Source organism: Colobus angolensis, unplaced genomic scaffold (genome assembly GCF_000951035.1).
Source record: "Colobus angolensis palliatus isolate OR3802 unplaced genomic scaffold, Cang.pa_1.0 Scaffold38, whole genome shotgun sequence".
NCBI lineage: Eukaryota > Metazoa > Chordata > Mammalia > Primates > Cercopithecidae > Colobus > Colobus angolensis.
In genome coordinates, this window is record NW_012117154.1 from 3,012,274 (window position 1) to 3,036,587 (window position 24,314).

The window sequence follows — 24,314 nt, forward strand, 5'->3', positions numbered from 1 at the left end:
CCTTGGCTCACTGCAACCTCTGCATCTGGAGTTCAAGCGATTCTCCTGCCTCAGCCTCCCGAGTAGCTGGGATTACAGGTGTCTGCCACCACGCCCAGGTAATTTTTGTATTTTTAGTAGAGATGGAGTTTCACCATGTTGGCCAGGCTGATCTCGCACTCCTGACCCTCAAGTGATCCACCCTCCTCGGCCTCCCAAAGTGCTGGGATTACAGGCGTGAGCCACTGTGCCTGGCCTCTACAAAATTTTAAAAAGTAGCCTAACTTGGTGGCACATGCCTATAGTCCTAGCTCCTTGGGAAGCCCTGGTGGGAGGATTCCTTGAGCTCAGGAGTTCGAGGTTGCTGTGAGCTATGATTGCACCACTGCATTCCAGCCTGGGTGACAAAAACCAACCAACCAACCAACCCACCCACCCCATGATAATAGCTGACTAAGTGCTTATCATATGTCAGGCATTAAACTAAATGCTTTCTGTAGATTATCTGACGTAATCCTTTCAACAATATGTTAAGGGTAATTAGAGTGTAACATGAGAGCCCAATGTGAAGAACTTATATATTCAAAATGACCCTCAAAAGGTCATCAAATTATATGAGTCTATTTGTACAGATACTGATTTTCCATCTCTGAATAAATCCAACACAATTTTTCCTGTTACTTTGGCTGGGCACCAAATGAAGTAATTGGCATGTGTTCAGGAGTCTACCTTTTTTTTTTTTTTTTTGAGACGGAGTCTTGCTGTGTTGCCCAAGCTGGAGTGCAGTGGCACGATCTCGGCTCACTGCAAGCTCCGCCTTCCGGGTTCACACCATTCTCCTGCCTCAGCCTCCCGAGTAGCTGGGACTACAGACGCCTGCCACCGCGCAGGGCTAATTTTTTTGTATTTTTAGTAGAGACGGGGTTTCACCATGTTAGCCAGGATGGTCTCGATCTCCTGACCTCGTGATCTGCCCGCCTTGGCCTCCCAAAGTGCTGGGATTACAGGCGTGAGCCACCGTGGCCGGCCCAGGGGTCCGTCTTAAACAAAAGTCTCTAAAAAACATCACACTTAGCACCAAGCTTACATACATGAATTTGAGTATGTTAAATACATGTGTAAATCACTGTACTATTATCCCATTTTAAAGATAAACACACTGAAGCTTGGGGATGTCCCTTGTCAATGAGCACACAGCTAGGAAGTGGTGAGACAGAACCCACTGTCTGTGTTGGGTGGGAACAGGCAATTCTACCTGTGATAGAAACAATGAACTAAGAGAGCCAAAGCATGCTTTCTGGAGATAAAGCATTTGAATCATAACTAGGAAAGAACTCACAGATTATACAACACAGTATCACATCAATAACTGGTGGCCTGTCTTTGCAATTATGTCTTCAAGTGTATTTATTTTCCCACAGTTTAGTAGGGGCTATGGCTGAATATTGAGTATTTTAGAATAGGCTTCTGAGCACACTAAGTGGGAAGCAGAGCAGGCCAGCCTCTAGGACATCTACTAGAAGGCCTGCGAAGAGGTGTCTGTGGTTTTGTTGAGGCCGTACACTTTAATACTCTGGGCACTGGCTAGGGAAGTTCTAGACCCAGGCCATATGGATCAAGCTGGTTTAAAATAGGGGTGGGCAAAGACTGACATGTTCTACACTATGGCCAGCATGACTGAACCTGACCCCCAACTTGTAATGTCTTCCAGCTCTTAGGTGCTCTGACCCTGGAGGAGAGAGGGATTTCACTGAGATGAGAAGGATGGATGATGGGCTCCATGGGCACTGGAGGCTTATATTCCCCTCTTATGCCACGCTCAAGTGATGGGAGGGCAGAGGCATGAGAGGGTGCCGAGGGACTAAACACCAGGGCCACAGGAGCTCTGGCCAAGGCCCCAGGAGTCAAGAAGTGCACAGAGGGCATGAATGCTATGGAAAGGGGAGAGGCTGGCCTTTTAAAGATCACGTGGCTTAGACAAGGAACACGTAAGCGGTAAAAACGAAGGGCAGAGGTTCCTCCCCCAATATTATTTGTGTAAGGCCCTTTCCACATCCCTCCCCCCTCATATTCCCTCATTCCCCAAACGTGTCTGAGATTGAATTTCCTGTCTACCCTGGTGAGTGGGTGGGGAGGACAAGCCAGGTTTGTTGGCTTCAGAAAGGTAAGTATACCACTTGCATTTGAGGGTATGTAACAAATTCACACTGTATCCATCACACATACTTGTGTAACTATAAAGGCTATGGAAAATTGGAATAGGGTGTATTCCTTAACGATTTTATATCTTGTTATCCTAACCCACACATAAGAATGGTATAATTTATAATTTCAATCCCATTTCACAAATAATAGAAGCAGATTTAGCTGAATGACTATTCTTAGGACAACTAAGTTTTAAACCACTGAATTTAAAACATTCAGTCAAGTTAACTTAATTCACCACAAACATAAATTTAAGTCCATAGTTGCCAAAACGGCATCTGCACATCATGTATAATGACGTATGCTCTTCTGAACAGTTCTAAGAATGTCCCCATGCTCACTTCACCCACAAACACGCCTGTCTTCCTTCCCAGCCTGTCTCCCCAGGCCCACCTCCTCCTCAAACCCTTACTTTAGAAGCTCTCTTGTCCTCCCTAGTCCATGCTGTTTCCTCCTCCTCTTCCGCCTGGCCTCATCCTAGTTCCTTCTCCTGTCATTGTCCCCTTTGGTCTCATTGTCCCATTCTATCCCTGTGCTCCTCCACACCTTCACTTCAGCTCTGCTTCTGACATACGGACTGGGGGGTCCACACTATATTTTACCCCAAAAAGATGAACTCATTTTCTCCATGAACCAGGGTGAAGAAGAGGTTCAAAGGAGGAGCCTTTCCCCTTCCTGTTCTCGGTAGTTTCCATTGTTAGCCTGCTAGAGAAGGTGTCTCTTCAATACTACCTTAGGTTGTCCACCTATACCTGACCAAGGACAACAGGGCAAAAGGTATTCCAAGCATTTGGATGTGGTAAATTAACTTTTTTTTGCATACTAATGTCTTGAATGACCATGACATGTTTTTGGCATTGTATTGACAAAGAAAATCCGTCAAGGAAGCAATTTTAACAGGATACGTAACTGAAAGAGTTCTGAAAAGACATTTTCTAGAAAAGAAGGATAATCTTTGAAAAGCAAATTGTATGACTATATTGCTTGCTATTTACAATGAGTGAAGTAAATTTCCAATGTTTGACCAAAGCAAAAATTCTGTTAAATTGAAGTCCTCATTTCATATTTGTAATTTTCTCCATGAAATGTCTTTCTGCCATAAAATTTGCTTTCATCAATTTTCTAAGATGGGAATTGAAAATAATCTCTGATGTTACTGTTCTTTGGTGAATTCTGAATCTCTGTTGGTGGTTCCTCATTCAGCATTACCTGCCCTTGGGGTCAGAGAGCTACTTTTAATTGAACATTTGCTTGAGAAGGGGCTGTACTGGCTAAAACATTAAGACTCTTCGCTTTGGGTTAGAATTATATGACACCAAGGTGGAAGAAATTACTTGCTGTTGCAAACACTGGCAAAACATGAACTGGGGAATAAAAGAAAAAGATGAGGAAATACTTTATTGTTCTGTGACAAAGCTTGAGGTTGCAATTAGTATTTTACGTTCATCATACGCTGGGCAAGGGTTTCCTGGGACATAAAAATCTGAGTTAAAGATGCATGCAAGAGTTACTTAAAATAATTTCAGAGTATTAATATACAAAAGGATACCCAAGTAAGAGCAAACCTTTTACTCTTCTGGATAATGGAATTTAGGATTCTGGTCTCCTGTGAAGTAACTGAATTAATTTAGGTTGTTCTCAATTTATAAACAGGCATCTTGCACAAAGAACTCAATAAGCATTTGTTGAATAAATAAATGAGGAATCAGCTTTAAAAAGCTAAATTATAAGGTACTTAGAACTCGAAATGCAGTTTCTCTCTTGTAGAAAGTGTTATAAATGCTAACTGCCCTCTTGCATGATCCCAGAAAAGCTTACGATCAATATAAAATGCAGTATATAGATTCAAGATCTCTTATTGTAAACCCTTGGAACTGGTATGTTGCAGGATTTGGGGGGTTTTAAAGGTGAGTGCATATATGGTATTTTCCACATTTCTCTCATGGGGTCTGGAACAACACCCTTTAATGAAACTATACTTTTGCAGTGAAATATAATGACTCTTCACACTAAGTGAACTAAGTAAAGATCTGCTTCATGTTAGTTCAAATAAGGGTTTTGTTGCCAAATCAACTTTGATGCCAAGGATGTGAAAGATGTTGGGTTTTTGGAGATTTGTAAATTTCAGATGTGGATAAGGAATTCTGTATTTGTAGGATCTAACCATGATGTTCATTTTTGATGGAGTCCAGGCATGAGAGGGCCTTGCCAGTGGAGGTAGGACCCCCACCTCTCTAGAAAAGTAACATTTAACCTTTTGAGACTCTGGTGAAAGGCACAGGCCCTTCTAGAAAAGTTTACGAACACACATAGACACAAAAAAATGCATAGAATTTCATGGGGTTCACAGACATGTGTCTTAGATAAAGAATCCCTGCCCTATAGCAGGGGAACTGAGGATTCTGGGTGTTCCAGAAGTGGCACAGAGGGTCCTGGACACAGCTGGTAACAGCAGGCTGGGGGTGCAAGATGCAGTGTGGACATGACAGTGGCAGATGTGCCCCCCAAACAGCAGGCCCTTTATCGTCCACCTGTTCACTGAAGTGCTCTGATGGTCAATGTGGACAAGAGCTCTAGCTATATCAGGAATACTTACGAGCTCAAGATTGCCTAAAATGGGAGGAAGGACTTACAGTCTGTGCAGGGAAGGAGGAAGAAAGGAGATCAAAGATAGCACAAGTGAATTCCAATTTGGACAGCTGGGACCTGATAGAATTGGTACTTTAAAAATCTGCAAAGAAATGACATTATTAACAGCCTTTTGAACCATCTCCATTTCAAAAGATGGTCTTTGCCAATATGCCTCACCGGACTTGGAGACCATCCTCTTGGGGTGTTGAGACAGGTATTTACATTTCACTGGCGATTCAAACACTGATTCTTCAGCTGAGATGAAAGGCAAGAAGCCAGTGAAATCCAAGTATTGTGGTACTCTGTAACAAGGCCACCTGTTAACTAAAAACGGAACTAACCTCACTAGTAGGCTCCAGTAGGGTAAGCCATGCAGGGGCTAGGCTTTACATTTGAAGCCTTTCTGTTATTTTATAATTATTCTTAATTTCTCTGTTTCCTAATTTCTTCTAGAAAAGTTCACCTATAATACACACTTACAATATGGGAAAACAATAAAACTGAGTATGAACCACTTCAAACACTAGTGCAGGAAAATAACATCATTATGACCAGAAATTTGGTCTTGCTTGGGAAATTTTACTCCTTACCTTTAGAATAGGAGATTTTAGAAACATTATACTTTTTCTTCTCCTTTTCTTTAACCACAGGCTGCTTTAAATAATTTCTGTTAATGGCCTTTTCTGAACAATCGCAGAGAAAGTCTTCTGAATAATCATACTGAGAACTTAAACTTCCACAGGAGCACTGAGATCTGCTATAATCAACACTCTTATCGGAAGCATTATTGTTCTGTGAAAAATCGCCTGTGCCTGGGCTTCTCTTGCATTCTGCAGATCTCCTATCATTTTCTAATGCCACGCTGGAGAAATGCTCATCTATATTTGTTTTTGTTAGATCAGCCAAAGACATAGCAAACAACCTAATAAAAGAAAAGTAAAACCTAATAAAATTATTTTTGAATTCATATTTATTGACATTAAAATGAACCTATGCTTTTATATATATATATACACATATATATATACACACACATATATATATATACATATATATATATTTTTTTCTTTTTTAAAGACAAGGTCTCACTCTGTTGCCTAGGTTGGAGTGCAGTGGCGTCACCATGACCTTCTGCAGCCTTGACCTCCTGGGTTCAAGTGATCCTCTCAGTTCAGCCTCTGGAGTAGCTGCGACTACAAGTGTGTGCCGTCACGCCTGGCTAACTTATTATTTTTTGGTAGAAATGGGAGTCTCACTATGTTGCCCAGGCTGGTCTTGAACTCCTGGGCTCAAGTGATCCTCCCACCTCGGTCTCACAAAGTAGTGGCATACAGGCATGAGTCACGATGCTCAGCCATGGACACAAACTTTGAATACTTTCAATAAGCTCTTTTCATTGTCTAAAGTGAGAATTTAAAATGGAAGGAATAGAAAGTCAAATACAAGAAAGACCCCAAATTTATACCCTTAATAAAATTAACATTAGTTACAAAGCAGATGGTTCTGCATTTCTTTATTATGCTAGTGCACTAAGGCACAGTAACACCACAAGTATCTCTTTTATAGCAGCCTACCTCAAAAGCAGATTGAAACAAACAGATCCATCTTCTGAGGTCTTTAAAAGGATTACCTTTCCATTTAATTCTCAATTCTCCTGTTTTATCAAGAAAGCAAAAGAGAATTTAGCTGGCATTAGATCTTTTGCAACAGGAATCTAATATCACTTTCTCTACTCAGAGGGTTTTTTTCTGAAGTGTTTCGGCTGTCTTTTTTTTTTTTTTTTTGAGACGGAGTCTTGCTCTGTCGCCCGGGCTGGAGTGCAGTGGCCGGATCTCAGCTCACTGCAAGCTCCGCCTCCCGGGTTTACGCCATTCTCCTGCCTCAGCCTCCCAAGTAGCTGGGACTACAAGCACCCGCCACCTCGCCCGGCTAGTTTTTTGTATTTTTTAGTAGAGACGGGGTTTCACCGTGTTAGCCAGGATGGTCTCGATCTCCTGACCTTGTGATCCGCCCGTCTCAGCCTCCCAAAGTGCTGGGATTACAGGCTTGAGCCACCACGCCCGGCCGTGTTTCGGCTCTCTGATGCATCTGCTTAACTCTAGCCTTCTCTTCTGATGAAATATATCAGGCAGTCCACAATCTCCTCACTACAAGAAATCTTAGTCCAAATGATCTTAGTAATAATTAATATTAGCATTATACTTAATATCTAACTAGTGCTCTTACTTTGTACAAACTGCTTTCACATCACCTCATTTCAGCCACCTAAAGGGAATAGGTTCAGACAGGTTAAAAGTCCAGAGACTGTCCGTGTTTTCCAGCTCCAGGGGCAGTGCTTTTTTCATTAAGCATCGTGACTGCAACAACACATTGGTGGGAGCATTACACAGTCCTAAGGCAAAGAATTTCTCTTTCCAGACACATTCTGCTGTGTAGTGGTGGGCAGAAGCAGATCCTTCTTTGTGAACCTTTACATCTAGATTAAGAAGAATCCAGGCCTGGTATTGTGGCTCACATCTGAAATACCAGCACTTTGGGAGGCTGAGGCGGGTGGATAGCTTGAACTCAGAAGTTCAGGACCAGCCTGGGCAACATGGCAAAACCCTGTCTCTACAAAAGAAATACAAAAATTAGCGGGGCATGGTGGTGCACACCTGTAGTCCCAGCTACTTGGGAGGCTGAGGTTGGATTGCTTGAGTCCAGGGGGCAGAGGTTGCAGTGAGCTGTGATTGCGCCACTGCATTCCAGCCTGGGTGACAGGGCCAACTCTGTCTCAAAAAAAAAAAAAAAAGAAGAATCCCAGATGTTGGTGTAGGGGATCCTGAAGGACTACAAATGCTCCAGTGTAGCCCTCACAGCCTTGCCTCTCCTTGTCACCAGGAGCTGTTCCTCCCTGCCCTCTGGCTCATGACCTCAGTCCCTAATTTCTTCCTCACCTATCTTGATAAATCCAAATGGCTCAAACAATGGTTGCTAATCGGCAAGAATAATTTGGTTTTTTTTTTTGGCCAGTTGTTTCTGACTCAAGCTAGACTTCAGCTGACTTCTGCTAAAGCTCTATAAAAATTCCCTCCTTCTTCCTGACTTTAGAACACTCCTTCAACAAGTCCTCTTATGCAGGCAATTTTGAATAAAGGCTTAATTCAAGAGTGTTTTTCATGTTGCATTCACAAATTGTCAAGCTACAGTCGTGGGAGGGAGTGTGATGGAGTAGAAGGTGATGGACAATTTGAAGGCAGACAGGTTTGGGTTTGAACTTGGGTCTGCCTGTCAGTGAAGTGCTCTTGTCCATCTGTAAAATGTGAGTGACACCACCAATCCCCTAGGGTTGAGAAAGAAAATAAGCTTATCTGAGGAATGCACCCCCCTTTAAATGATCAGGCCCAAAGAGGCACTGGAATGATACAGCAGTCACGTCCCCCTACCCCCCCAGCTGAGCTAAGTAATCATTTCTAAGCTGCTTGCTCCCTGGGCTCTGACTGACACCACCAACAGCTATAAATTAACCTAACAATGCCATATGCTGGACACCACAGCTCATACCCTGTGGTTCGAACAGCAATCTAATCGCCAATCACTGTTATTTCTGTAAACCAATGAGAATTCCTGAAAAACGACGTTTGCAATGGTCCCTCTCCTGACTTGTCCTTTTTTCTTTAAAAAATGCAAGCCTCTCGCAGAAGACTAAAGTGAGCTTCGATTATCCCATGTTTGATAAAGCAGAAGACTAGCCATCTTAGTCTCTTAGTTTAATAAAAATTGATGTAACAGGTAAAAAAAAATTTTTTTAAATGGAAATCCTGTAGAGTCACATAAGAATAAACAAGACTATAAACAACTTCGCTCCTAAAATAATTCTACCAGGTTAAAATGTCCCCTCATGAGGGCTTTCTAGACTTAGCTGTGAGAAAGGCGGCGGACTGGAAGAGCTGTGAGAAAGGCGGCGGATTGGAAGGCATTCCCGCCCTCCCCACATGGATATGCGAGTCAGAAGCCTCTGTGGATGCTGAGTTGTTCCATTACCTACTGGCTCCAGCAGACTTCTGTATTTTGAAGAATCTTTATAGCTAGGAGTAATTGTAGCTTCTTAAAAATGCTTGAAAAATCAAAAATCTTTCAATATTTCAGTGAGAAGATCCCTTATTGGCAAAATTATCCACAATCTTTCCTGCTCAATAATTTGCCTAGCCTAACGTTAGGGATCTAGTTTCCTCAGGATGGGTAAAGGGTAGTCTTACTATAAAGACAATAATAATTGTTATTATTTTGGTGGAATGGATGAGTAGAAAATGACTGCTACCAATTTTATTTTATTTGTTAAGATGGAGTCTCGCTCTGACGACAGGCTGGAGTGCAGTGGCATGATCTTGGCTCACTGCAACCTCCGCCTCCCGGGTTCAAGCAATTCTCCTGCCTCAGCTTCCCAAGTAGCTGGGACTACAGGTGCGCACCACCACGCCCAGCTAATTTTTGTATTTTTAATAGAGACAGGGTTTCACCATGTTGGCCAGGATGGTCTCGATTTCTTGACCTTGTGCTCCGCCTGCCTCGGCCTCCCCAACTGCTGCGATTACAGGCGTGAGCCAGCACGCCTGGAGTGCCATGCATTTTCTAGTGGATGTACTGTCAACTTGCTTTTGTCAAATTTCTAAAACACACAGTATGAGGCAGTGATCAATTCTACTACTGATCACTACTATAACCTAATCTGTCTCATGTAAAAAAAGCTATAAGCAACTTCAGATTAATTGCTATGTTCACCGATTTGTCTTATAATTAAACAGGCAAAAATATCTGAAAATCAAAAATCATAATTTCAATCCATATCCTAAGACACTGAATTTTTGGGAGCTTACTAAATTTAAAAGTTGTCATACATGCTTTGTAGAGTATATTTAGATGCTATATTCTTTTGAAAGAATATATTTACCGCTTGGTAAGATCAGCGTATGGACTGACTGACCCAGTGTTTATCACCGCTTATTAATGTCAGTGTCACTAAAATCAGCTTGTAGGTAAACTCAGTATGCTTTCTGCTACAACAAATAGACAATTGTTCTTAATATTAATGGCATAGTCTTTGACGAAAAGAGGTCATAAGAAAAACTGGGATCAGCTGATATCAACACATACATGAATTTTGTACCTGATTCACTAAGATTTTAAAATGAAGATTTCAAAAAATATATCAAATAGGTCAATTTATTTGGCTTACTGAGCGTATATATTTAACGCAACTGATTCCTAAGCCTTTGGGATACAATTTTTTTTTTTTTTTTTGAGATGGAGTCTCGCTGTTGCCCAGGCTGGAGTGTAGTGGCACGATCTTGGCTCACTGCAACCTCCGCCTCCCGGTTCAAGCGATTCTCCTGCCTCAGCTTCCCAAGTAGCTGGGACTACAGGCGCCTGCCACCACGCCTAATTTTTTTTTTTTTGGTATTTTTAGTAGAGACTGGGTTTCACTGTGTTAGCCAGGATGGTCTTGATCTCTTGACCTCGTGATCTGCCCGCCTCGGCCTCCCAAAGTGCTGGGATTACAGGCCACCGTGCCCGGCCTACAATTCTTTATTTTTAACCCTCTTTTATTGAGGTTTCAAAGCAAATAAGAGTACCATTTGATAAGATTAGAAATGTGTATCTCCATGAAACTATCACCACAATCAAGACAGTGAACTCATCCACATCTCCCAAAGCCTCCCAGCACCCCATTGTAATTCCTCTCATCCTTCCCTGCGCCTCACTCCCAACCCAGGCAAACACTGTTTTTTTGTCACTATCAACTATTTTGCATTTGGTAGAGTTTTATACAAATTGAATAATACAGTATGTATTTTTATTTAGTTTGCTTCTTTCACTTAGCATTATTATTATGAGATTCATCCATGTTACTACATGCATCAATATCGATAGTTCATTTGTTTTTTTTAAGTTGCTGAGTAGTTTCCAATTGCATGTATAAACCATAATTTGTTTATTCATCTGTTCACAGACATTTCAGCTATTTCCAGTTTTGGGCTATTAAAACTAAAACTGCTGTGAATATTCTGGATATAAGTCCTTTATCAGATACATGCTTTGCAAACATTTTCTCCTCATCTGTGATTTTTCATTCTCTTAAAAACTTTTCTTAAAAATTTTGGTAAAGCCCAATTATCAATTTGTTCTTTTAAGAATGATCCTGGCTGGGCACGGTGGCTCATGCCTGTAATCCCAGCACTTTGGGAGGCGAAGGCGGGCAGATTGCCTGAGGTCAGGAGTTCGTAACCAGTCTGGCCAACATGGTGAAACTCCGTCTCTACTAAAAAATACGAAAATTAGCTGGGCGTGGTGGCGGGTGCCTGTAATCCCAGCTACTCGGGAGGCTGAGGCAGGAGAATTGCTTGAACCCGGGAGGCGGAGATTGCTGTGAGCTGAGATTGCGCCATTGCACTCCAGCCTGGGTGAGGAGAAACTGTCTCAAAAAAAAAAGGTATGATCCTTTTGGTGTTATATCTAAGAAATTTTTGCATGACCTGAGGTCACAAAGATATCCTCCTTGCTTTTTTCTAGAAGTTTTACTTTTTTTTTTTTTTGAGACGGAGTCTTGCTCTGTCGCCCAGACTGGAGTGCAGTGGCGCGATCTCGGCTCACTGCAAGCTCCGCCTCCCGGATTCCCGCCATTCTCCTGCCTCAGCCTCCCGAGTAGCTGGGACTACAGGCGCCCGCTGCCACGCCCGGCTAATTTTTTGTATGTTTTTTAGTAGAGACGGGGTTTCACCGTGTTAGCCAGGATAGTCTCGATGTCCTGACCTTGTGATCCACCCGTCTCGGCCTCCCAAAGTGCTGGGATTACAGACTTGAAGCCACCGCGCCCGGCCTAGAAGTTTTACTTTAAGTCTATAATCCATTTTGAGTTACTCATTATGGGTCAAAATTCGTTTTTTGGTATTTGGACATCCAGTTGCTCCAGCACCATTTGTTGAAAAGACTTTCCTTTTCCCACTCAATTGCCTTTGCATCTTTGTAAAAACCCAGATATCCATATGTTGATCTATTTCTGTGCTCTCTGTACTGTTCTAGTGACCTGTTTCTCTATCTTTATACCAGTATCACATTGTTTTGGTTACTGTAGCTTTTTTTTTTTTTTGAGATAGGGTCTCCTTCTGTTTCCCAGGCTGGAGTGCAGTGGCATGATCTTGGCTCACTGCAACCTCCAACTCAGCCTCCCGCGTAGCTGGACTACAGGTTCGTGCCACCGCACCCAGCTTTTTTTTTTTTTTTTTTTCCTGTAGAGACAGTTTCACCATGTTGCCCAGGCTAGTCTTGAACTCCTCAGCTCAAGCAATCTGCCCACCTTGGCCTCCCAAAGTGATTACAGGGTTACTGTAGCTTTATAACTAATCTTGAAATCAGGTAGTGTTAGTTTGCCATCTCTGTTGTTTCATTCCAAAGTTGTTTTGGCTATTTTAGTTCCTTTGAATTTCCATGTAAATTTTAGAGTTAGTTTGTCAATTCCTTAAAAAACAAACAAACAAACAAAAATGCCTAATAGGATTGAGACTGGAACTGTGTTGAATCTACATATAAATTTAGGGAGAACTGACACTTTGTCAAAATGGAGAATTCTAACCCAGGAATAAGGTATACCTCCCATTTATTAGGTCTTCTTTAATTTCTTTCAGCAGTGCTCTGCTGTTTTCAATGTAGAACTTTTTTACAACTTTTGTTAGATTTATGCCTAAGTATTTCATATATATACAGATACACACATATATACATGTGTTTATACACATGTATATGTATGTGTATATATACACATCATATATATAAAATATATATAGAGAGATTTTTTTGTTTTGTTTTGTTTTGTTTTTGAGGCAGGGTTTCACTCTGTTGCCCAGGCTAGAGTGCAGTGTAGTGGTGTGATCGAGGATAGAGGCTCACTGCAGCCTCTACTTCTTGGGCTCAGGTGATCCTCCCACCTCAGCCTCTGGAGTAGCTAGGACTACAGGTGTTCACTTCCATGCCGGCTAAGTTTTGTATTTTTTGTAGAGATGGACTTTCGCCACATTGCCCAGGCTCGTCTTGAACTACTGGGCTCAAGCAATTCTCCTGCCTTGGCAAGGTAGGTAAATTTCCAAAAGAATTGCTTGTACATAAACTATACCTGCCAAAGAGACTGGATATTTCTAGCATTCTGGAATTCCCAGGATTCCACAATCATCCTAAAGTTTCTACCTATATGACCTGAATACAGGTATGTTTGGGTTCACCTGGCACTGTGTGAGTTCTATTCTTTTTCATGAAATGGAGTCTGAGAGATACTATCAGCAATGTAAACAAAAGTAAAACCAAGTTTGATTCTTGGTTATTACAATAGTTGGCAATGAATGTGCCCTGAATGCAGGTTAAGTGGGATCATATATTCAGTCTGTTAAATATCAGTTTTCTCACTGACCTGTTAAAAACTGACTGATGACTAGTATCAGGCCTATAACTTTTAAGTTGATTAAACTGTTTCAGAACTCTTCATATTAATATACATACACTACACTTCTCTACTGTTATCAGTACAAAATGTAGTTTCCACATACAAATTTCTGATTATGTGGTGCATTTTTGAAAAATCCAGGCCTTAAACCAACCACCTAATGTTCTTTGAGACAGGGTCTTGTTCTGTTGCCTAGACTGAAGTGCAGTGGGGTGATCACAGCTTACTACAGGCTTGACTTCCCAGGCTCAAGCAGTCCTCCCACCTTGGCCTGGCAAGTAGTTGGGCAACTATGTTGCCCAGGCTGGTCTTGAACTCCTGGGCTCAAGCAATCTTCCCACATCAGCCTCTCAAAGTGCTAGGATTACAGACATGACCCACCATGTCCAGCCACTGATGTTCTTAATTAATTAATATGTTCAGTCAAAGGACATCTATTTAGTATCTTCCAAGGACTGGGGTGATGAAGAAGGTAAGCTTTTGCCTTAAAGGATCTTAAAATAGGCAAAGTTAGTAATTATATAATACCTACTATAGTTACACTAGTTTTTGTTGTATCAAATTTACAGTATAGTTCAGATTTAGTTTGGCAGCATTTATATTTTGAACAGTTTACAGTATAATGGTGCCTATTTTACTGCCCATGAAGCATAATTTTATTATGTCTCTATCATTATAGAGTTTATAGTTGTTTCTTTGCTGTTATGACTCAGGAACACAATGAGTAATTATAAACACTGTTCTAATGGAAAAAAATCTGATCTGGTTGAGGTTACGTTTTCCTGGAATGCACTATGGTAAAAGGGGTGGCTGTTTATAAGAACAGTGAACTTCTATATTGTGCTTATCTAATTAGTGAATCAGAAATAAGAATGCTGAAGATCAAGGTATACGTCTGAATCATTCTGAATACAACAGTCAGGTATCTTTACTCCTGCTTTTGCAACAAGGCAGATGGAAAATAAAACACGCTAAAATGTTTGAAAGGGATTACTGCATACCTGGTGTTCTTTATCAAACTTCCCTAAGATGTCTGATGATTAAATGAAGATAAGCACAGGGTTCTTCACACTGTAGTACTTATGAGCTTTCCACGGTAGTATTTTTTGACAGGTTTTGGTCTCTTTTTAAAGAAAGAATATATTTTAAAAAACCTAAAATGATATTACAAAAGGAAAATGTTACAATCTCACAAATAAACATTTATAAAATAAGGTTTTGAAGTTTTAGTTTATATATATATATATTCCCTTGTGTTATAGATTGGTGTGGTCTCAGCTCACTGTAACCTCCGCCTCCCAGGTTCAAGCAATTCTCCTGCCTCAGCCTCCTGAGTAGCTGGGATTACAGGCGCCTGCCACCATGCCTGGCTAATTTTTTTGTATTTTTAGTACAGACAGGGTTTCACCATGTTGGCCAGGCTGGTCTCAAACTCCTGACCTGAAGTGATCCACCCACTTTGGCCTCCCAAAGTGCTGGGATTACAGGTGTGAGCCACTGTACCTGGCCATAGGTGGCTTTTTCTCTATAAAAGTGAATCACCTGTTGGCAGTTGATTGGGAAGTTCTTGGATGTGATTATCAAACAGTGATGTTGAAATAAGATTTGAAGGAGCCATACACAGCAGTGCCTTTTCAAGTTTTTGACAGAACAAAAGATCTTGTGGCTCACCTGCCTGCTCTTTCTTTCCAGTACAGAGTTGAACGTAAATAATTAAAGTTTTTGAATTATGTGTTTCTTGCCTGTCAACAATAAAAATAACAAAAAGACGACCCTCTTGGTAAGTACTTGTAAGCACTGGATTGTACTTTAGAAGCACAGATAGTGACTGATTTAGTATTATATACTGAAATGTATTCTGGTTCCACACTTTCATGAATTATCAGATTCTTGGTAAATAATACAACTAGAAAATCCTAATTCTTAAAAGTAAATATTTATTTGGTTACACGCATATAATGAAAAAAATTCCGTAGTGAAGTTATAATTAATTCATAAGGATAATTTAATTCAAATGATTACATCTGTGTTTCTGGCTGAAATTATTCTATGGGTAGGTAATTATATATATGTTTTTTGAGATGGAGTCTCACTCTGTCATCCAGGCTGGAGTGCAGTGGTGTTATCTCAGCTCAGCTCACTGCAGTCTCAACCTCCTGGGCTCACGTGATCCTCCTGCCTCAGCTTTCCAAGTAGCTGGGACTATAGGCATGTGTCACCATGCCCAACTAATTTTTGTATTTTTGCAGAGATGGGATTTTATTATGTAGCCCAGGCTGGTCTAGAACTCCAAGACTCAAGTGATCCACCTGCCTTGGCCTCCCAAAGTGCTGGGATTACAGGCGTGATCTGGGCCACAGTGCCTCGCCGGTAATTATATTCTTAACCAGTCCTGCCTCTTGGGGAAAAAAAACTTACTTAACATGCAAATTTTCCCTTTTTTCTTATCCATTCTCAACATTTCCTATTGTCTCCCCATTTCATTTTTTCTCTTTAGCATATATTATCTATTTTACTTTTTTTTTATTATTTTTTATTTATTTTACAACACCTATTTTACTTACTTAGCCTGTTTGTAGCCTGACTTCCCCACTAACTGTATGCTTCCCAACGGCATGCATTCTGGCTCCTTTGTCTACTGCTATATCCTCAGTGCCTAGAGGAGTGCCTGAGAATATCAGGTGTCCAATAAATATTGATCACATAAATTAATGTTCAGGATACCTCTGTGCTTCTTTAATTCCTCTCTTCATTCCATGACTCCTGATAAAACTCATTACTGCTAACCCAATCTGAAAAGCTCTAAATGAAAGCTTTTCCAATGTGATAAATACCTATCTTAAACAAAAAAAACAGCTTTAAACTTTAATGGTGAAACATTAATTTACACTGATGTAAGAATTAAGATAAATGCCTACTGTCACTTTGTTCATTAATATTGTTCTGGAGGTACTAGGTCTAAATATTAGAAAATAAGAGGCAAGTTATTATGTGGAAATGAAATGATTATATACTTATAAAACACTATCAAGAGAATTAAATTGACATTATAGGTTACAAAATGGCTATAAAATTAATCTTTTTTTTGAGACAGGGTGTCATTCTATCGCCCAGACTGGAGTAGCGCGATCACAGCTCACTGCAGCCTCAACCTCCTGGGTTCAGGTGATCCTCCCACCTCAGTCTCCCAGGTAGCTGGGACTACAGGCACATGCCACCATGCCTGGCCAATTTTTTGTAGAGATGGGATTTTGCCATGTTCCCAGGCCCTAGTCTCAAACTCCTGAGCTCAAGAAATCTGCCCACTTTGGCTCCCAAAGTGCTAGAATTATAGGTGTGCCTGGCCCTAAAAATAATCTTTTCTATATGCAAAATAAAATGACTTAGATGAAAAATATCCCACTTATAATATCAGTCCAAATATTTAAAACATCTAAGTATACTATGAAGAATATGAAGGAAACTTTAAAACTACTGAAATAAAATATATAAGTGAAAGACATATTTTGTTCTTATATCAAAAGGACACAGATTACAAAGCTGTAAATTCTCCCTAATTTTAATCTACATGATAAATGCATTCTCAATGAAATGCTGAGTAATTTTGTGAAATTTGACCAAATGATACAAAATTCATAGAGAAATAAATATGAAAGAATACAAAGAAATATGAACAAAAATGATGAGAAGGGACTACTTTGATCAGACACTGAGATATAAAGCTATAGTCACTAAAATAGCCTGATACTAATGCTTTGACAGAAGAATATACTGGAATAAAGAGTTCAGAAACAGAAACACAAACAAATACATATGGTAGTCTAGTGTAAGATAAAGGTAAAGAAAGCGCACTTCAGTAAATGATGAGAGGTAGGCTAGAATCTACCCAGAAATCAAAACAAAAGCACATTCTTATTGCATTTCTTACACTAAAATGATGGTTAGACGGATTCGAAATATAAATGTTTAAAAAATTATTAAAAGAAAACACAGAGCGTGGAAAAACAAAAAGCCCTGAACCATAAAGGAAACAACTGATAAAAATAACTGCATAGAAATTTAAAAACTTCCTTATAATTAAAAAAATAATAAAGTGCAAAGGCATCTTACAAACTGGAAAAAAGGTTTTCAACACATATGACAAAGACCTAATTTCCTTAATTTACAGAGACCTCTTAAAATAATCCATTAGTAAAATGGGCAAAAGATATGAACACATTACAGAATAAGCACATTACAGAAACACAGAAAACCAAGAGTTATATAAAAAGATGTTCAAGCTTACTCATAATGAAATGCAAATTAAAACAACTAGATTCCATTTTTCATCTACCAGAATGGCAAAAATTAAAGAATTAGATAAAACATTGTTAATTATAACTGTGATGAATAATACTGATAATGCCTAGTATAAAAAATAAAGCAGGCTGGGCGCGGTGGCTCAAGCCTGTAATCCCAGCACTTTGGGAGGCCGAGGCGGGCGGATCACGAGGTCAGGAGATCGAGACCATCCTGGTTAACACCGTGAAACCCCGTCTCTACTAAAAAAAAAAAATACAAAAAACTAGCCGGGCGAGGTGGTGGGCGCCTGTAGTCCCAGCTACTCGGGAGGCTGAGGCAGGAGAATGGCGTAAACCCGGGAGGCGGAGCTTGCAGTGAGCTGAGATCCGGCCACTGCACTCTAGCCTGGGCGACAGAGCGAGACTCCGTCTCAAAAAAAAAAAAAAAGCATATCTCTGTATGTGTAGGTATATAAAGCTCTCCAAGATATGTTCATTTTCCAATCAATGTCTACATGTTGCTCATTACCTTCCATAAAAAAGTTAAATTCTCATTTTTAAGATTTAAGACTTTCCTTTGGTACAGTGGCAGGCTGAATAATGGTCCCCTAAGGATGTCCATGTCGTAATCCCTAGAACCTGTGTGTTACTATATATGGCAAAAGGGACTTTGCAGATGTGATCAATTTCAGGTCTTGAGGTGGGAAGATTATCCTGAATTATCCCAGATTATCCATGTGGACCTAATGTAATCACATGGGCCGGTCTAAGAAGGACACAGGAGGGGTCAGAGTGAGAAGGCTCTGTTACGAGAGAAGCAGAGTCAGAGGGAGAAGATGCTACGCTGCTGGCTTTCAAGATGGAAGAAGGGGTCACATACCACAGAATACAGGCTTTTCTAGAAGTTAGAAAAGGGAAGGGAATGGATCCTCCATTGAATCCTCTAGAAGGAATCAGTCCTGCTGACATCCTAACTTTAGCCCCTTAAGACTCATTTCAGACTTCTGACCTCCAGAGCTGTAAGAAAATAAATTTACTCCCCCGGCAGCCAGTCGGACTGGAAAGATCTGCCTCTTCTCCAAGGAACTCAACCACTAGTGACAATGACCAGCCTCCTGACCACTCCTTCTCCGAGAGAACTGATGACCACCCCAATTTTACGGCCCACTGAGGCCCTGTCCCCAGAAGATGGAGCCAGCACAGCACTTATTGCAGTTGTTATCACCGTGGTCTTCCTCACCCTGCTCTCGGTCATGATCTTGATCTTCTTTTACCTGTACAAGAACAAAGGCAGCTACGTCACCTATGAACCTACAGAAGGCGAGCCCAGTGCCATCGTCCAGATGGAGAGTGACTTGGCCAAGGGCACGGAGAAGGAGGAATATTTCATCTAATGACTCCCGGGCCCCAAGGAGCTTATTCCTGGCTCCAGCGCTAACATACTGACTGCTTATTAGGGAAAAGTTTTCTCTGAAGCCAGGGAGAAGCATTGATTGATGTGGGCAAATCCAAGCTCCAGCCAGGTCGCAGTCCCAAATGCCGACATCACTGACTCCAGGGACCAGGGACATGGAGAAAGTTGTTTATGGTATCTTTAACCAGGCCCTCTTATTAGAGCTGGTGTTTGTGACTGGTCAAAAAGATGGGGCTATATGAGGGGACATCTGAGTATGTGCCCAGTCATCTTTTTTCACAGGTTAAAGGGAGAGAAAAGAGCGTGAGGGACATTGGCTGCTCTACTCTGTCCCCTACCTGGTTACCTAGTGATAGCTCCAGTGGAGATACTGTCCATACAAGGTCTTCCCAGAGGCTGGATACCACAGTAAAAGGCCAGGCCAGGAGGGGTAGGAGACTCTGGAGATCTTAACTCCTGATAAATGTGCTACATCCCCTAATCTGAGCCCTTCCTTTCCATGTTCCCTGACAACCTCACGCTTACGTGATTTTTATCCAAATTAAAATTTTTCATTGCTACAAAAAAAAAAAAAAAAAAAAAAGAAAATAAATTTAAGCCACTGAGTTTGTGCTAATTTGTTGTAGCAGCAATACAGAACTAACACAGATACCTTGAAAAACATCACAAATTAAAATGAGACTAAAAGCAGGCTATTACATGCAAATGAAATGCACTGTTACAAATTGTCAGAGAAGATGGTGAGTTGGTGAGTTCAAATGTTTTGGGGAAATATCTTAATGGTTCCAGAAACCAGCTTGCTTTACCTTGCCTTGGACTGTATCTAGGAAAAAGATAACCAACCCGAGAGAGCTGGTGGGATTGTTTGCTTTGGAAAAATGAGCTGGAGAAAACCGCAGACCCTCTCATAAGCACTCCGTGCAGATTTTTTTTAAAAAAGAGGTGGCTTTCCTGTAGAGGCAGTGGTGGAAGCATGGCTCAAGGCTGAGAAAGCAGAGTGAAGCAGTTGTAAGGGGAAGGAGTGACAAAGAGGCGTCAGGTAGCTGGTAAAGTTAGGAAATTAATTACAGCTAACAAGTTAACTGAGGACATAATATATTTAGAATCATGGGGTCAAATTTCTTACTGTCTGAAAGAGGAAAGGCTGGCAAGAACCCTGAAATGTTGGATTAGAATGCGAAATGCTAGGTTCAAATACATACAGACATACACACACAAGGAGGTATATAGTTACAGACCTATGTGCATATATATCTATAAATGTATGTGTATGTGTATATGCATATGTATGTCTATGTGTGCGTGTGTGTATTTTTCCCCTAACTCTGCTCTCTGAGAGGGCCTAGAATTAATGACACCCCAGAAACAATGAGTACACTGTGTGCCATTCTCCACCAAATACCATTCTGTGCTATAATGAGTCAGGGTTCCTTGGAGAAATGGACGATCCTAAGCCTGAGGCAGGCAGAGAGAAGAAAGGCTGGTGTGTATGAAAAGGGCACAGGAGCCAGCTTGAAGAAGCTCCCACCAGTCAAAGATAGGGCAATTTGAGCATCAATACCAATAAGGAGGATACATCAGCCTGGGCAACACAGGGAGATGCCATCTCTATAAAGAAAGCCAAATTAGCTGCCTATGGTGGCACACGCCCATGGTCTCAGCTACTTGGGAGGTTGAGGCTGCAGTGAGTTGTGATCATGCCAGCACTGCACTCTAGCCTGGACAAGAGTGAGACCCTGTCTCAAAAACACAAAACAAAATGGGATTTACCGTGTCAGAGTATCTCTTTCCAAAGTGCGAATCAAATGCAAAGGGAAAACAGGTGGCTGTGGAGAAACCTGGCAGATCCGTGCTTGAACAGGTAATCAAGGTTCATGTCACCAGGATGGGACAGGTGACATTCACTAGTGACCATGGACACTTGTGAAGATCACAGCACCATTTCTGTGGCCTTCCTGCCACAAGCACAGCCTGTCTGGATAGAAAAAACATCAGCCAGACCCAAGTTCAGGTCTTCTTACTGAATGAAAAGCCTGAACTCTAAACTCTTTGACAAAAATATTAAATGAATAGAAAAGCTCTTCCCTAGGCTTATAAATGTGGTATTATACAGCTAAGATAATCAATATCTTATGGTTTTCAAGAACATTATTTCAAACACTTTATCTTTTAAGATGATGTGTCCCAATTTTTTGCTTCAGAAATTTTGTGAGTCACTCTAAACATTGACAAAGGGAGGTTATGATTCTTAACACTGATTGGCCTGGCGTGGTGGCTCACACCTGTAATCCCAGCACTTTGGGAGGCTGACTTGGGCCCAGGAGTTTGAGACCAGCCCGGGCAACATGGTGAGACCCCATTCCTAAAAAAAGAATTAGCCGGGTGTGACCGTCTCAGCTACTTAGGAGGCTGAGCCCAGGAAGTCAAGGCTGCAGTGATGCAGTGAGCTGTGATCGCACAACCACTTTCCAGCCTGAGGGACGGAGTGGGACCCAGTTTCAAAACCAAAAAAACAGACGAACAAAACACTGATTCAGAGGCAGTATACTGTGGAAGAAAAAAGGTATGTTCCCAGTTCTGCCAATACAACTAGCTATTAGGCTTCAAACGTCTAAGGCAAGAAATTGGCTGATTTCTCAGTGACATCTAGCACTAAATTTCATAAATGAAATACACCTATATATTCGCTCAGGCCAGCCTGGAGTGCAGTGGCCGGATCTCAGCTCACTGCAAGCTCCACTTCCCGGGTTTAAGCCATTCTCCTGCCTCAGCCTCCCGAGTAGCTGGGACTACAGGCACCCGCCACCTCGCCCAGCTAGTTTTTTGTATTTTTTTAGTAGAGACGGGGTTTCACCGGGTTAGCCAGGATGGTCTCGATCTCCTGACCTCGTGATTTGCCCATCTTGGCCTCCCAAAGTGCTGGGATTACAGGCTTAAGCCACTGCGCCCGGCCGACAGAAATTTCAAGTTTATTTGATAACATGAAAATGTGCCACGTTCAAAGTTTGGATGGTTACAGACTAGCTATGCTATGCATGTTTTGGTAATTTAACAACTTCAATATTTTGGAACAAATGTTTGAATTCACTACCAGACGGACATCCCAGTCACCTTCAGGGTAAGAACCCATGCCTCTCTACTTCCACCAAGTGGTGGCAAATGCAATATACCATACTGAGTAAAGGGCTACAAATCTCACCCAAGTACCCGTTTTCAGCTACCCTGCCACAACATTCTTTTTAATTTTCAGTGTTTGCCTGATTTTTTTTTTACTAGGAGTTTCATTCTATTTTAATAGAATTGTTCTAAAACACATGGCACTTAGTATCTCTTACACATTAGAATGTTCATTTCATTCAGCACCCATTTGAGTGCTTAGTATGTGTCAGGCACTATGTGGGGTGTGGAGATACAATGATGAACACAAACAGCAAATGTTTCTGTTTTTGTGGGACTTATGTCAGTAATGAACTAATCATAATAGTGACTGTCCCGAGTGTCTTCAAGGAAGGAGATACAACTCTGTGAAGATAAAGAAACTGATCCTGACAGCGATCGGGGAAGTTATCCCTGTAGAAGTGATGTCTGAGTTGAGATAGGAAGGGTCAGTGGGAACTAACTAGGCAAGAGAGGATGAGAAGGAGGAAGGAAAAACAATGCAGAGAGAAAAGAATGCCAAGGCCTGGTGGGTGGAGGAGGCCCATGTGGCTGAAGCCCAGTGAGGAAGGCCAGCGGTTTCAGATGAGTCTTGAGAAGCAGGCGGGGGTGAGCAGCTGCAGGTCCTTGGGAGGGCGTGCCTATGATGTGGACCATTAATCCAAGGGCAATGGGAAGCTGGCGGTAAGCAAAAGAGGGAGGTGGGGAGGGATGGCATAATCAGCTCTGCCTTCTGAAGAGGTTACTCTGGCTGCAGGGTGGTGAAGAATCGAGAAAAGCCAGAGATGTAGGGAGACCAGCTGGTAGAGGACTGCAGCAGGCTGAATGAAGGTGGTAGTTTGGACTTAGCGTCCGTGACAATGAAGAGATGTGAAAGATGCCCAGGAGACAACCTCACCTGGGCTTAAGGATTCACTGGGTGTTGGGGTGTGGTAAGGGTCAAAGGAGGAATCCTAGGTACGATGGAAGAGGTCCCAGTTGGGGTTGGGAAGTGGGGTTGTTTGGTCTTGTACCTGTTGAATTGGAGGAGACTGAGTGATATTAAGAAACACTGTCACGCAGCTAGCTGAATGTACGAGTCTAGCTAAGAAAAGGTCAAGTTGGAGAAAGGTGGGAGTCAAGAGCACACAGCTGGAACTTAAAGCTGTGTGTGTCAATCTGTGCCCTGTGCTAGATGAAGGGGCACAACGGAGAACAAAATGGGAACAGAGGCCCAGCTTTGAGGATCTCCAATATTAAGGAGCCTGGGAGAGGAGGGTGAGCCAGAATGGCAGCAGGGAAAGCAGAAGAGACAGGGGTGGTCACAGAAGCCAAGGGAAGACAGTGTTTGTGGAGTGAAACGGGGGCAGCAGTTTCAAATGCTGCTGAGAGACTGAACAAGACAAGGCCTGGAAATGTCTCATTTCTGGTTTTTGTTTTAGCAGAGATGAAGAGGGAAGCCAGGCTGGCTGAGGAGTGAGAGACAAATAATAGAGGTATCGAATAAGGCAGTTCTTTAAAGTGTGCCTGTTGAAAGGGATAAGGGATTGGACAGTAACTGGAAACTGAAGGGGAACGTGGGGTCATAGGAGATTTTTTTTCTCTTTTGTGATGGGAAACTTCAACATGCTTCAAAACCATGGCAGAGCCAGCTGAGATGGGATAGGTGATCATACGGGAGAGGGAATGCATACCTGACAGTGTAGAGTTTTTGGTGAGTGGAAAGGGATGGGATCCGAAGCACAGACAGGGAGTGGCTTTGGTTAGGAGGAGGAAGGAAGGTAGGGACAGATGTAAGTAAGGCTTGCAGTTTTGGCAGCTGAAGAATGAGGGGATTCCCATGTGACAGCTTCACGTTTCTCAATGAAGTGACAGCACAAGGGTGTGGTGGGAGATCAAATCTGAGTAAAGCGGTCATTTGTGAGATGCAATCTCCTATAGGCCCTCAGCTAACTGTGGCAATCCTACTCTGTTACTTTCGTTAACTGGGGTTTTACCTGATGGCAAAAGAGAAAAGATGGGGTTTAAGAGAGTGGCAAGGGTAGGGCCAGGCGTGGTGGCTCATGCCTGTAATCCCAGCACTTTGGAAGGCCGAGGTGGGTGGATTACCTGAGGTCAGGAGTTTGAGACCAGCCTGGCCAACATGGTGAAACCCCATCTCTACTAAAAATACAAAAATTAGCTGGGTGTGGTGGTGCAC

The 24,314-nt window shown here is 41.8% G+C and overlaps 1 protein-coding gene, 1 long non-coding RNA gene and 1 pseudogene across 4 annotated transcripts in view; 2 read left to right on the forward strand and 1 right to left on the reverse strand.

The window, feature by feature from the left end:
* The window catches only part of LCA5L (Leber congenital amaurosis 5-like), a 45,183-nt gene that overhangs the window by 18,850 nt on the left and 2,019 nt on the right, over nucleotides 1-24,314 (reverse strand). Inside the window, exons 2-4 of one of the 2 annotated variants that reach the window (XM_011954038.1) lie at nucleotides 14,287-14,439; nucleotides 6,390-6,469; nucleotides 5,406-5,737 (exon numbers count right to left, since the gene is read on the reverse strand). In XM_011954038.1, the coding sequence (XP_011809428.1) occupies nucleotides 5,406-5,727 (322 nt within the window). In that variant the 5' untranslated portion in view covers nucleotides 5,728-5,737; nucleotides 6,390-6,469; nucleotides 14,287-14,439. Of the gene's footprint in view, nucleotides 1-5,405; nucleotides 5,738-6,389; nucleotides 6,470-14,286; nucleotides 14,440-17,570; nucleotides 17,615-24,314 lie in introns of both variants that reach the window. The other variant, XM_011954039.1, reaches the window with a different exon arrangement.
* On the forward strand, nucleotides 1,852-5,762 carry LOC105520361. The gene is made up of 2 exons (XR_001003123.1): nucleotides 1,852-1,967; nucleotides 5,558-5,762. It is a non-coding gene; the product is annotated as an uncharacterized LOC105520361 (long non-coding RNA).
* Nucleotides 18,608-19,539, forward strand: LOC105520360 (annotated as a pseudogene). The gene has a single exon (XR_001003122.1). The product of XR_001003122.1 is annotated as a small cell adhesion glycoprotein pseudogene (transcript).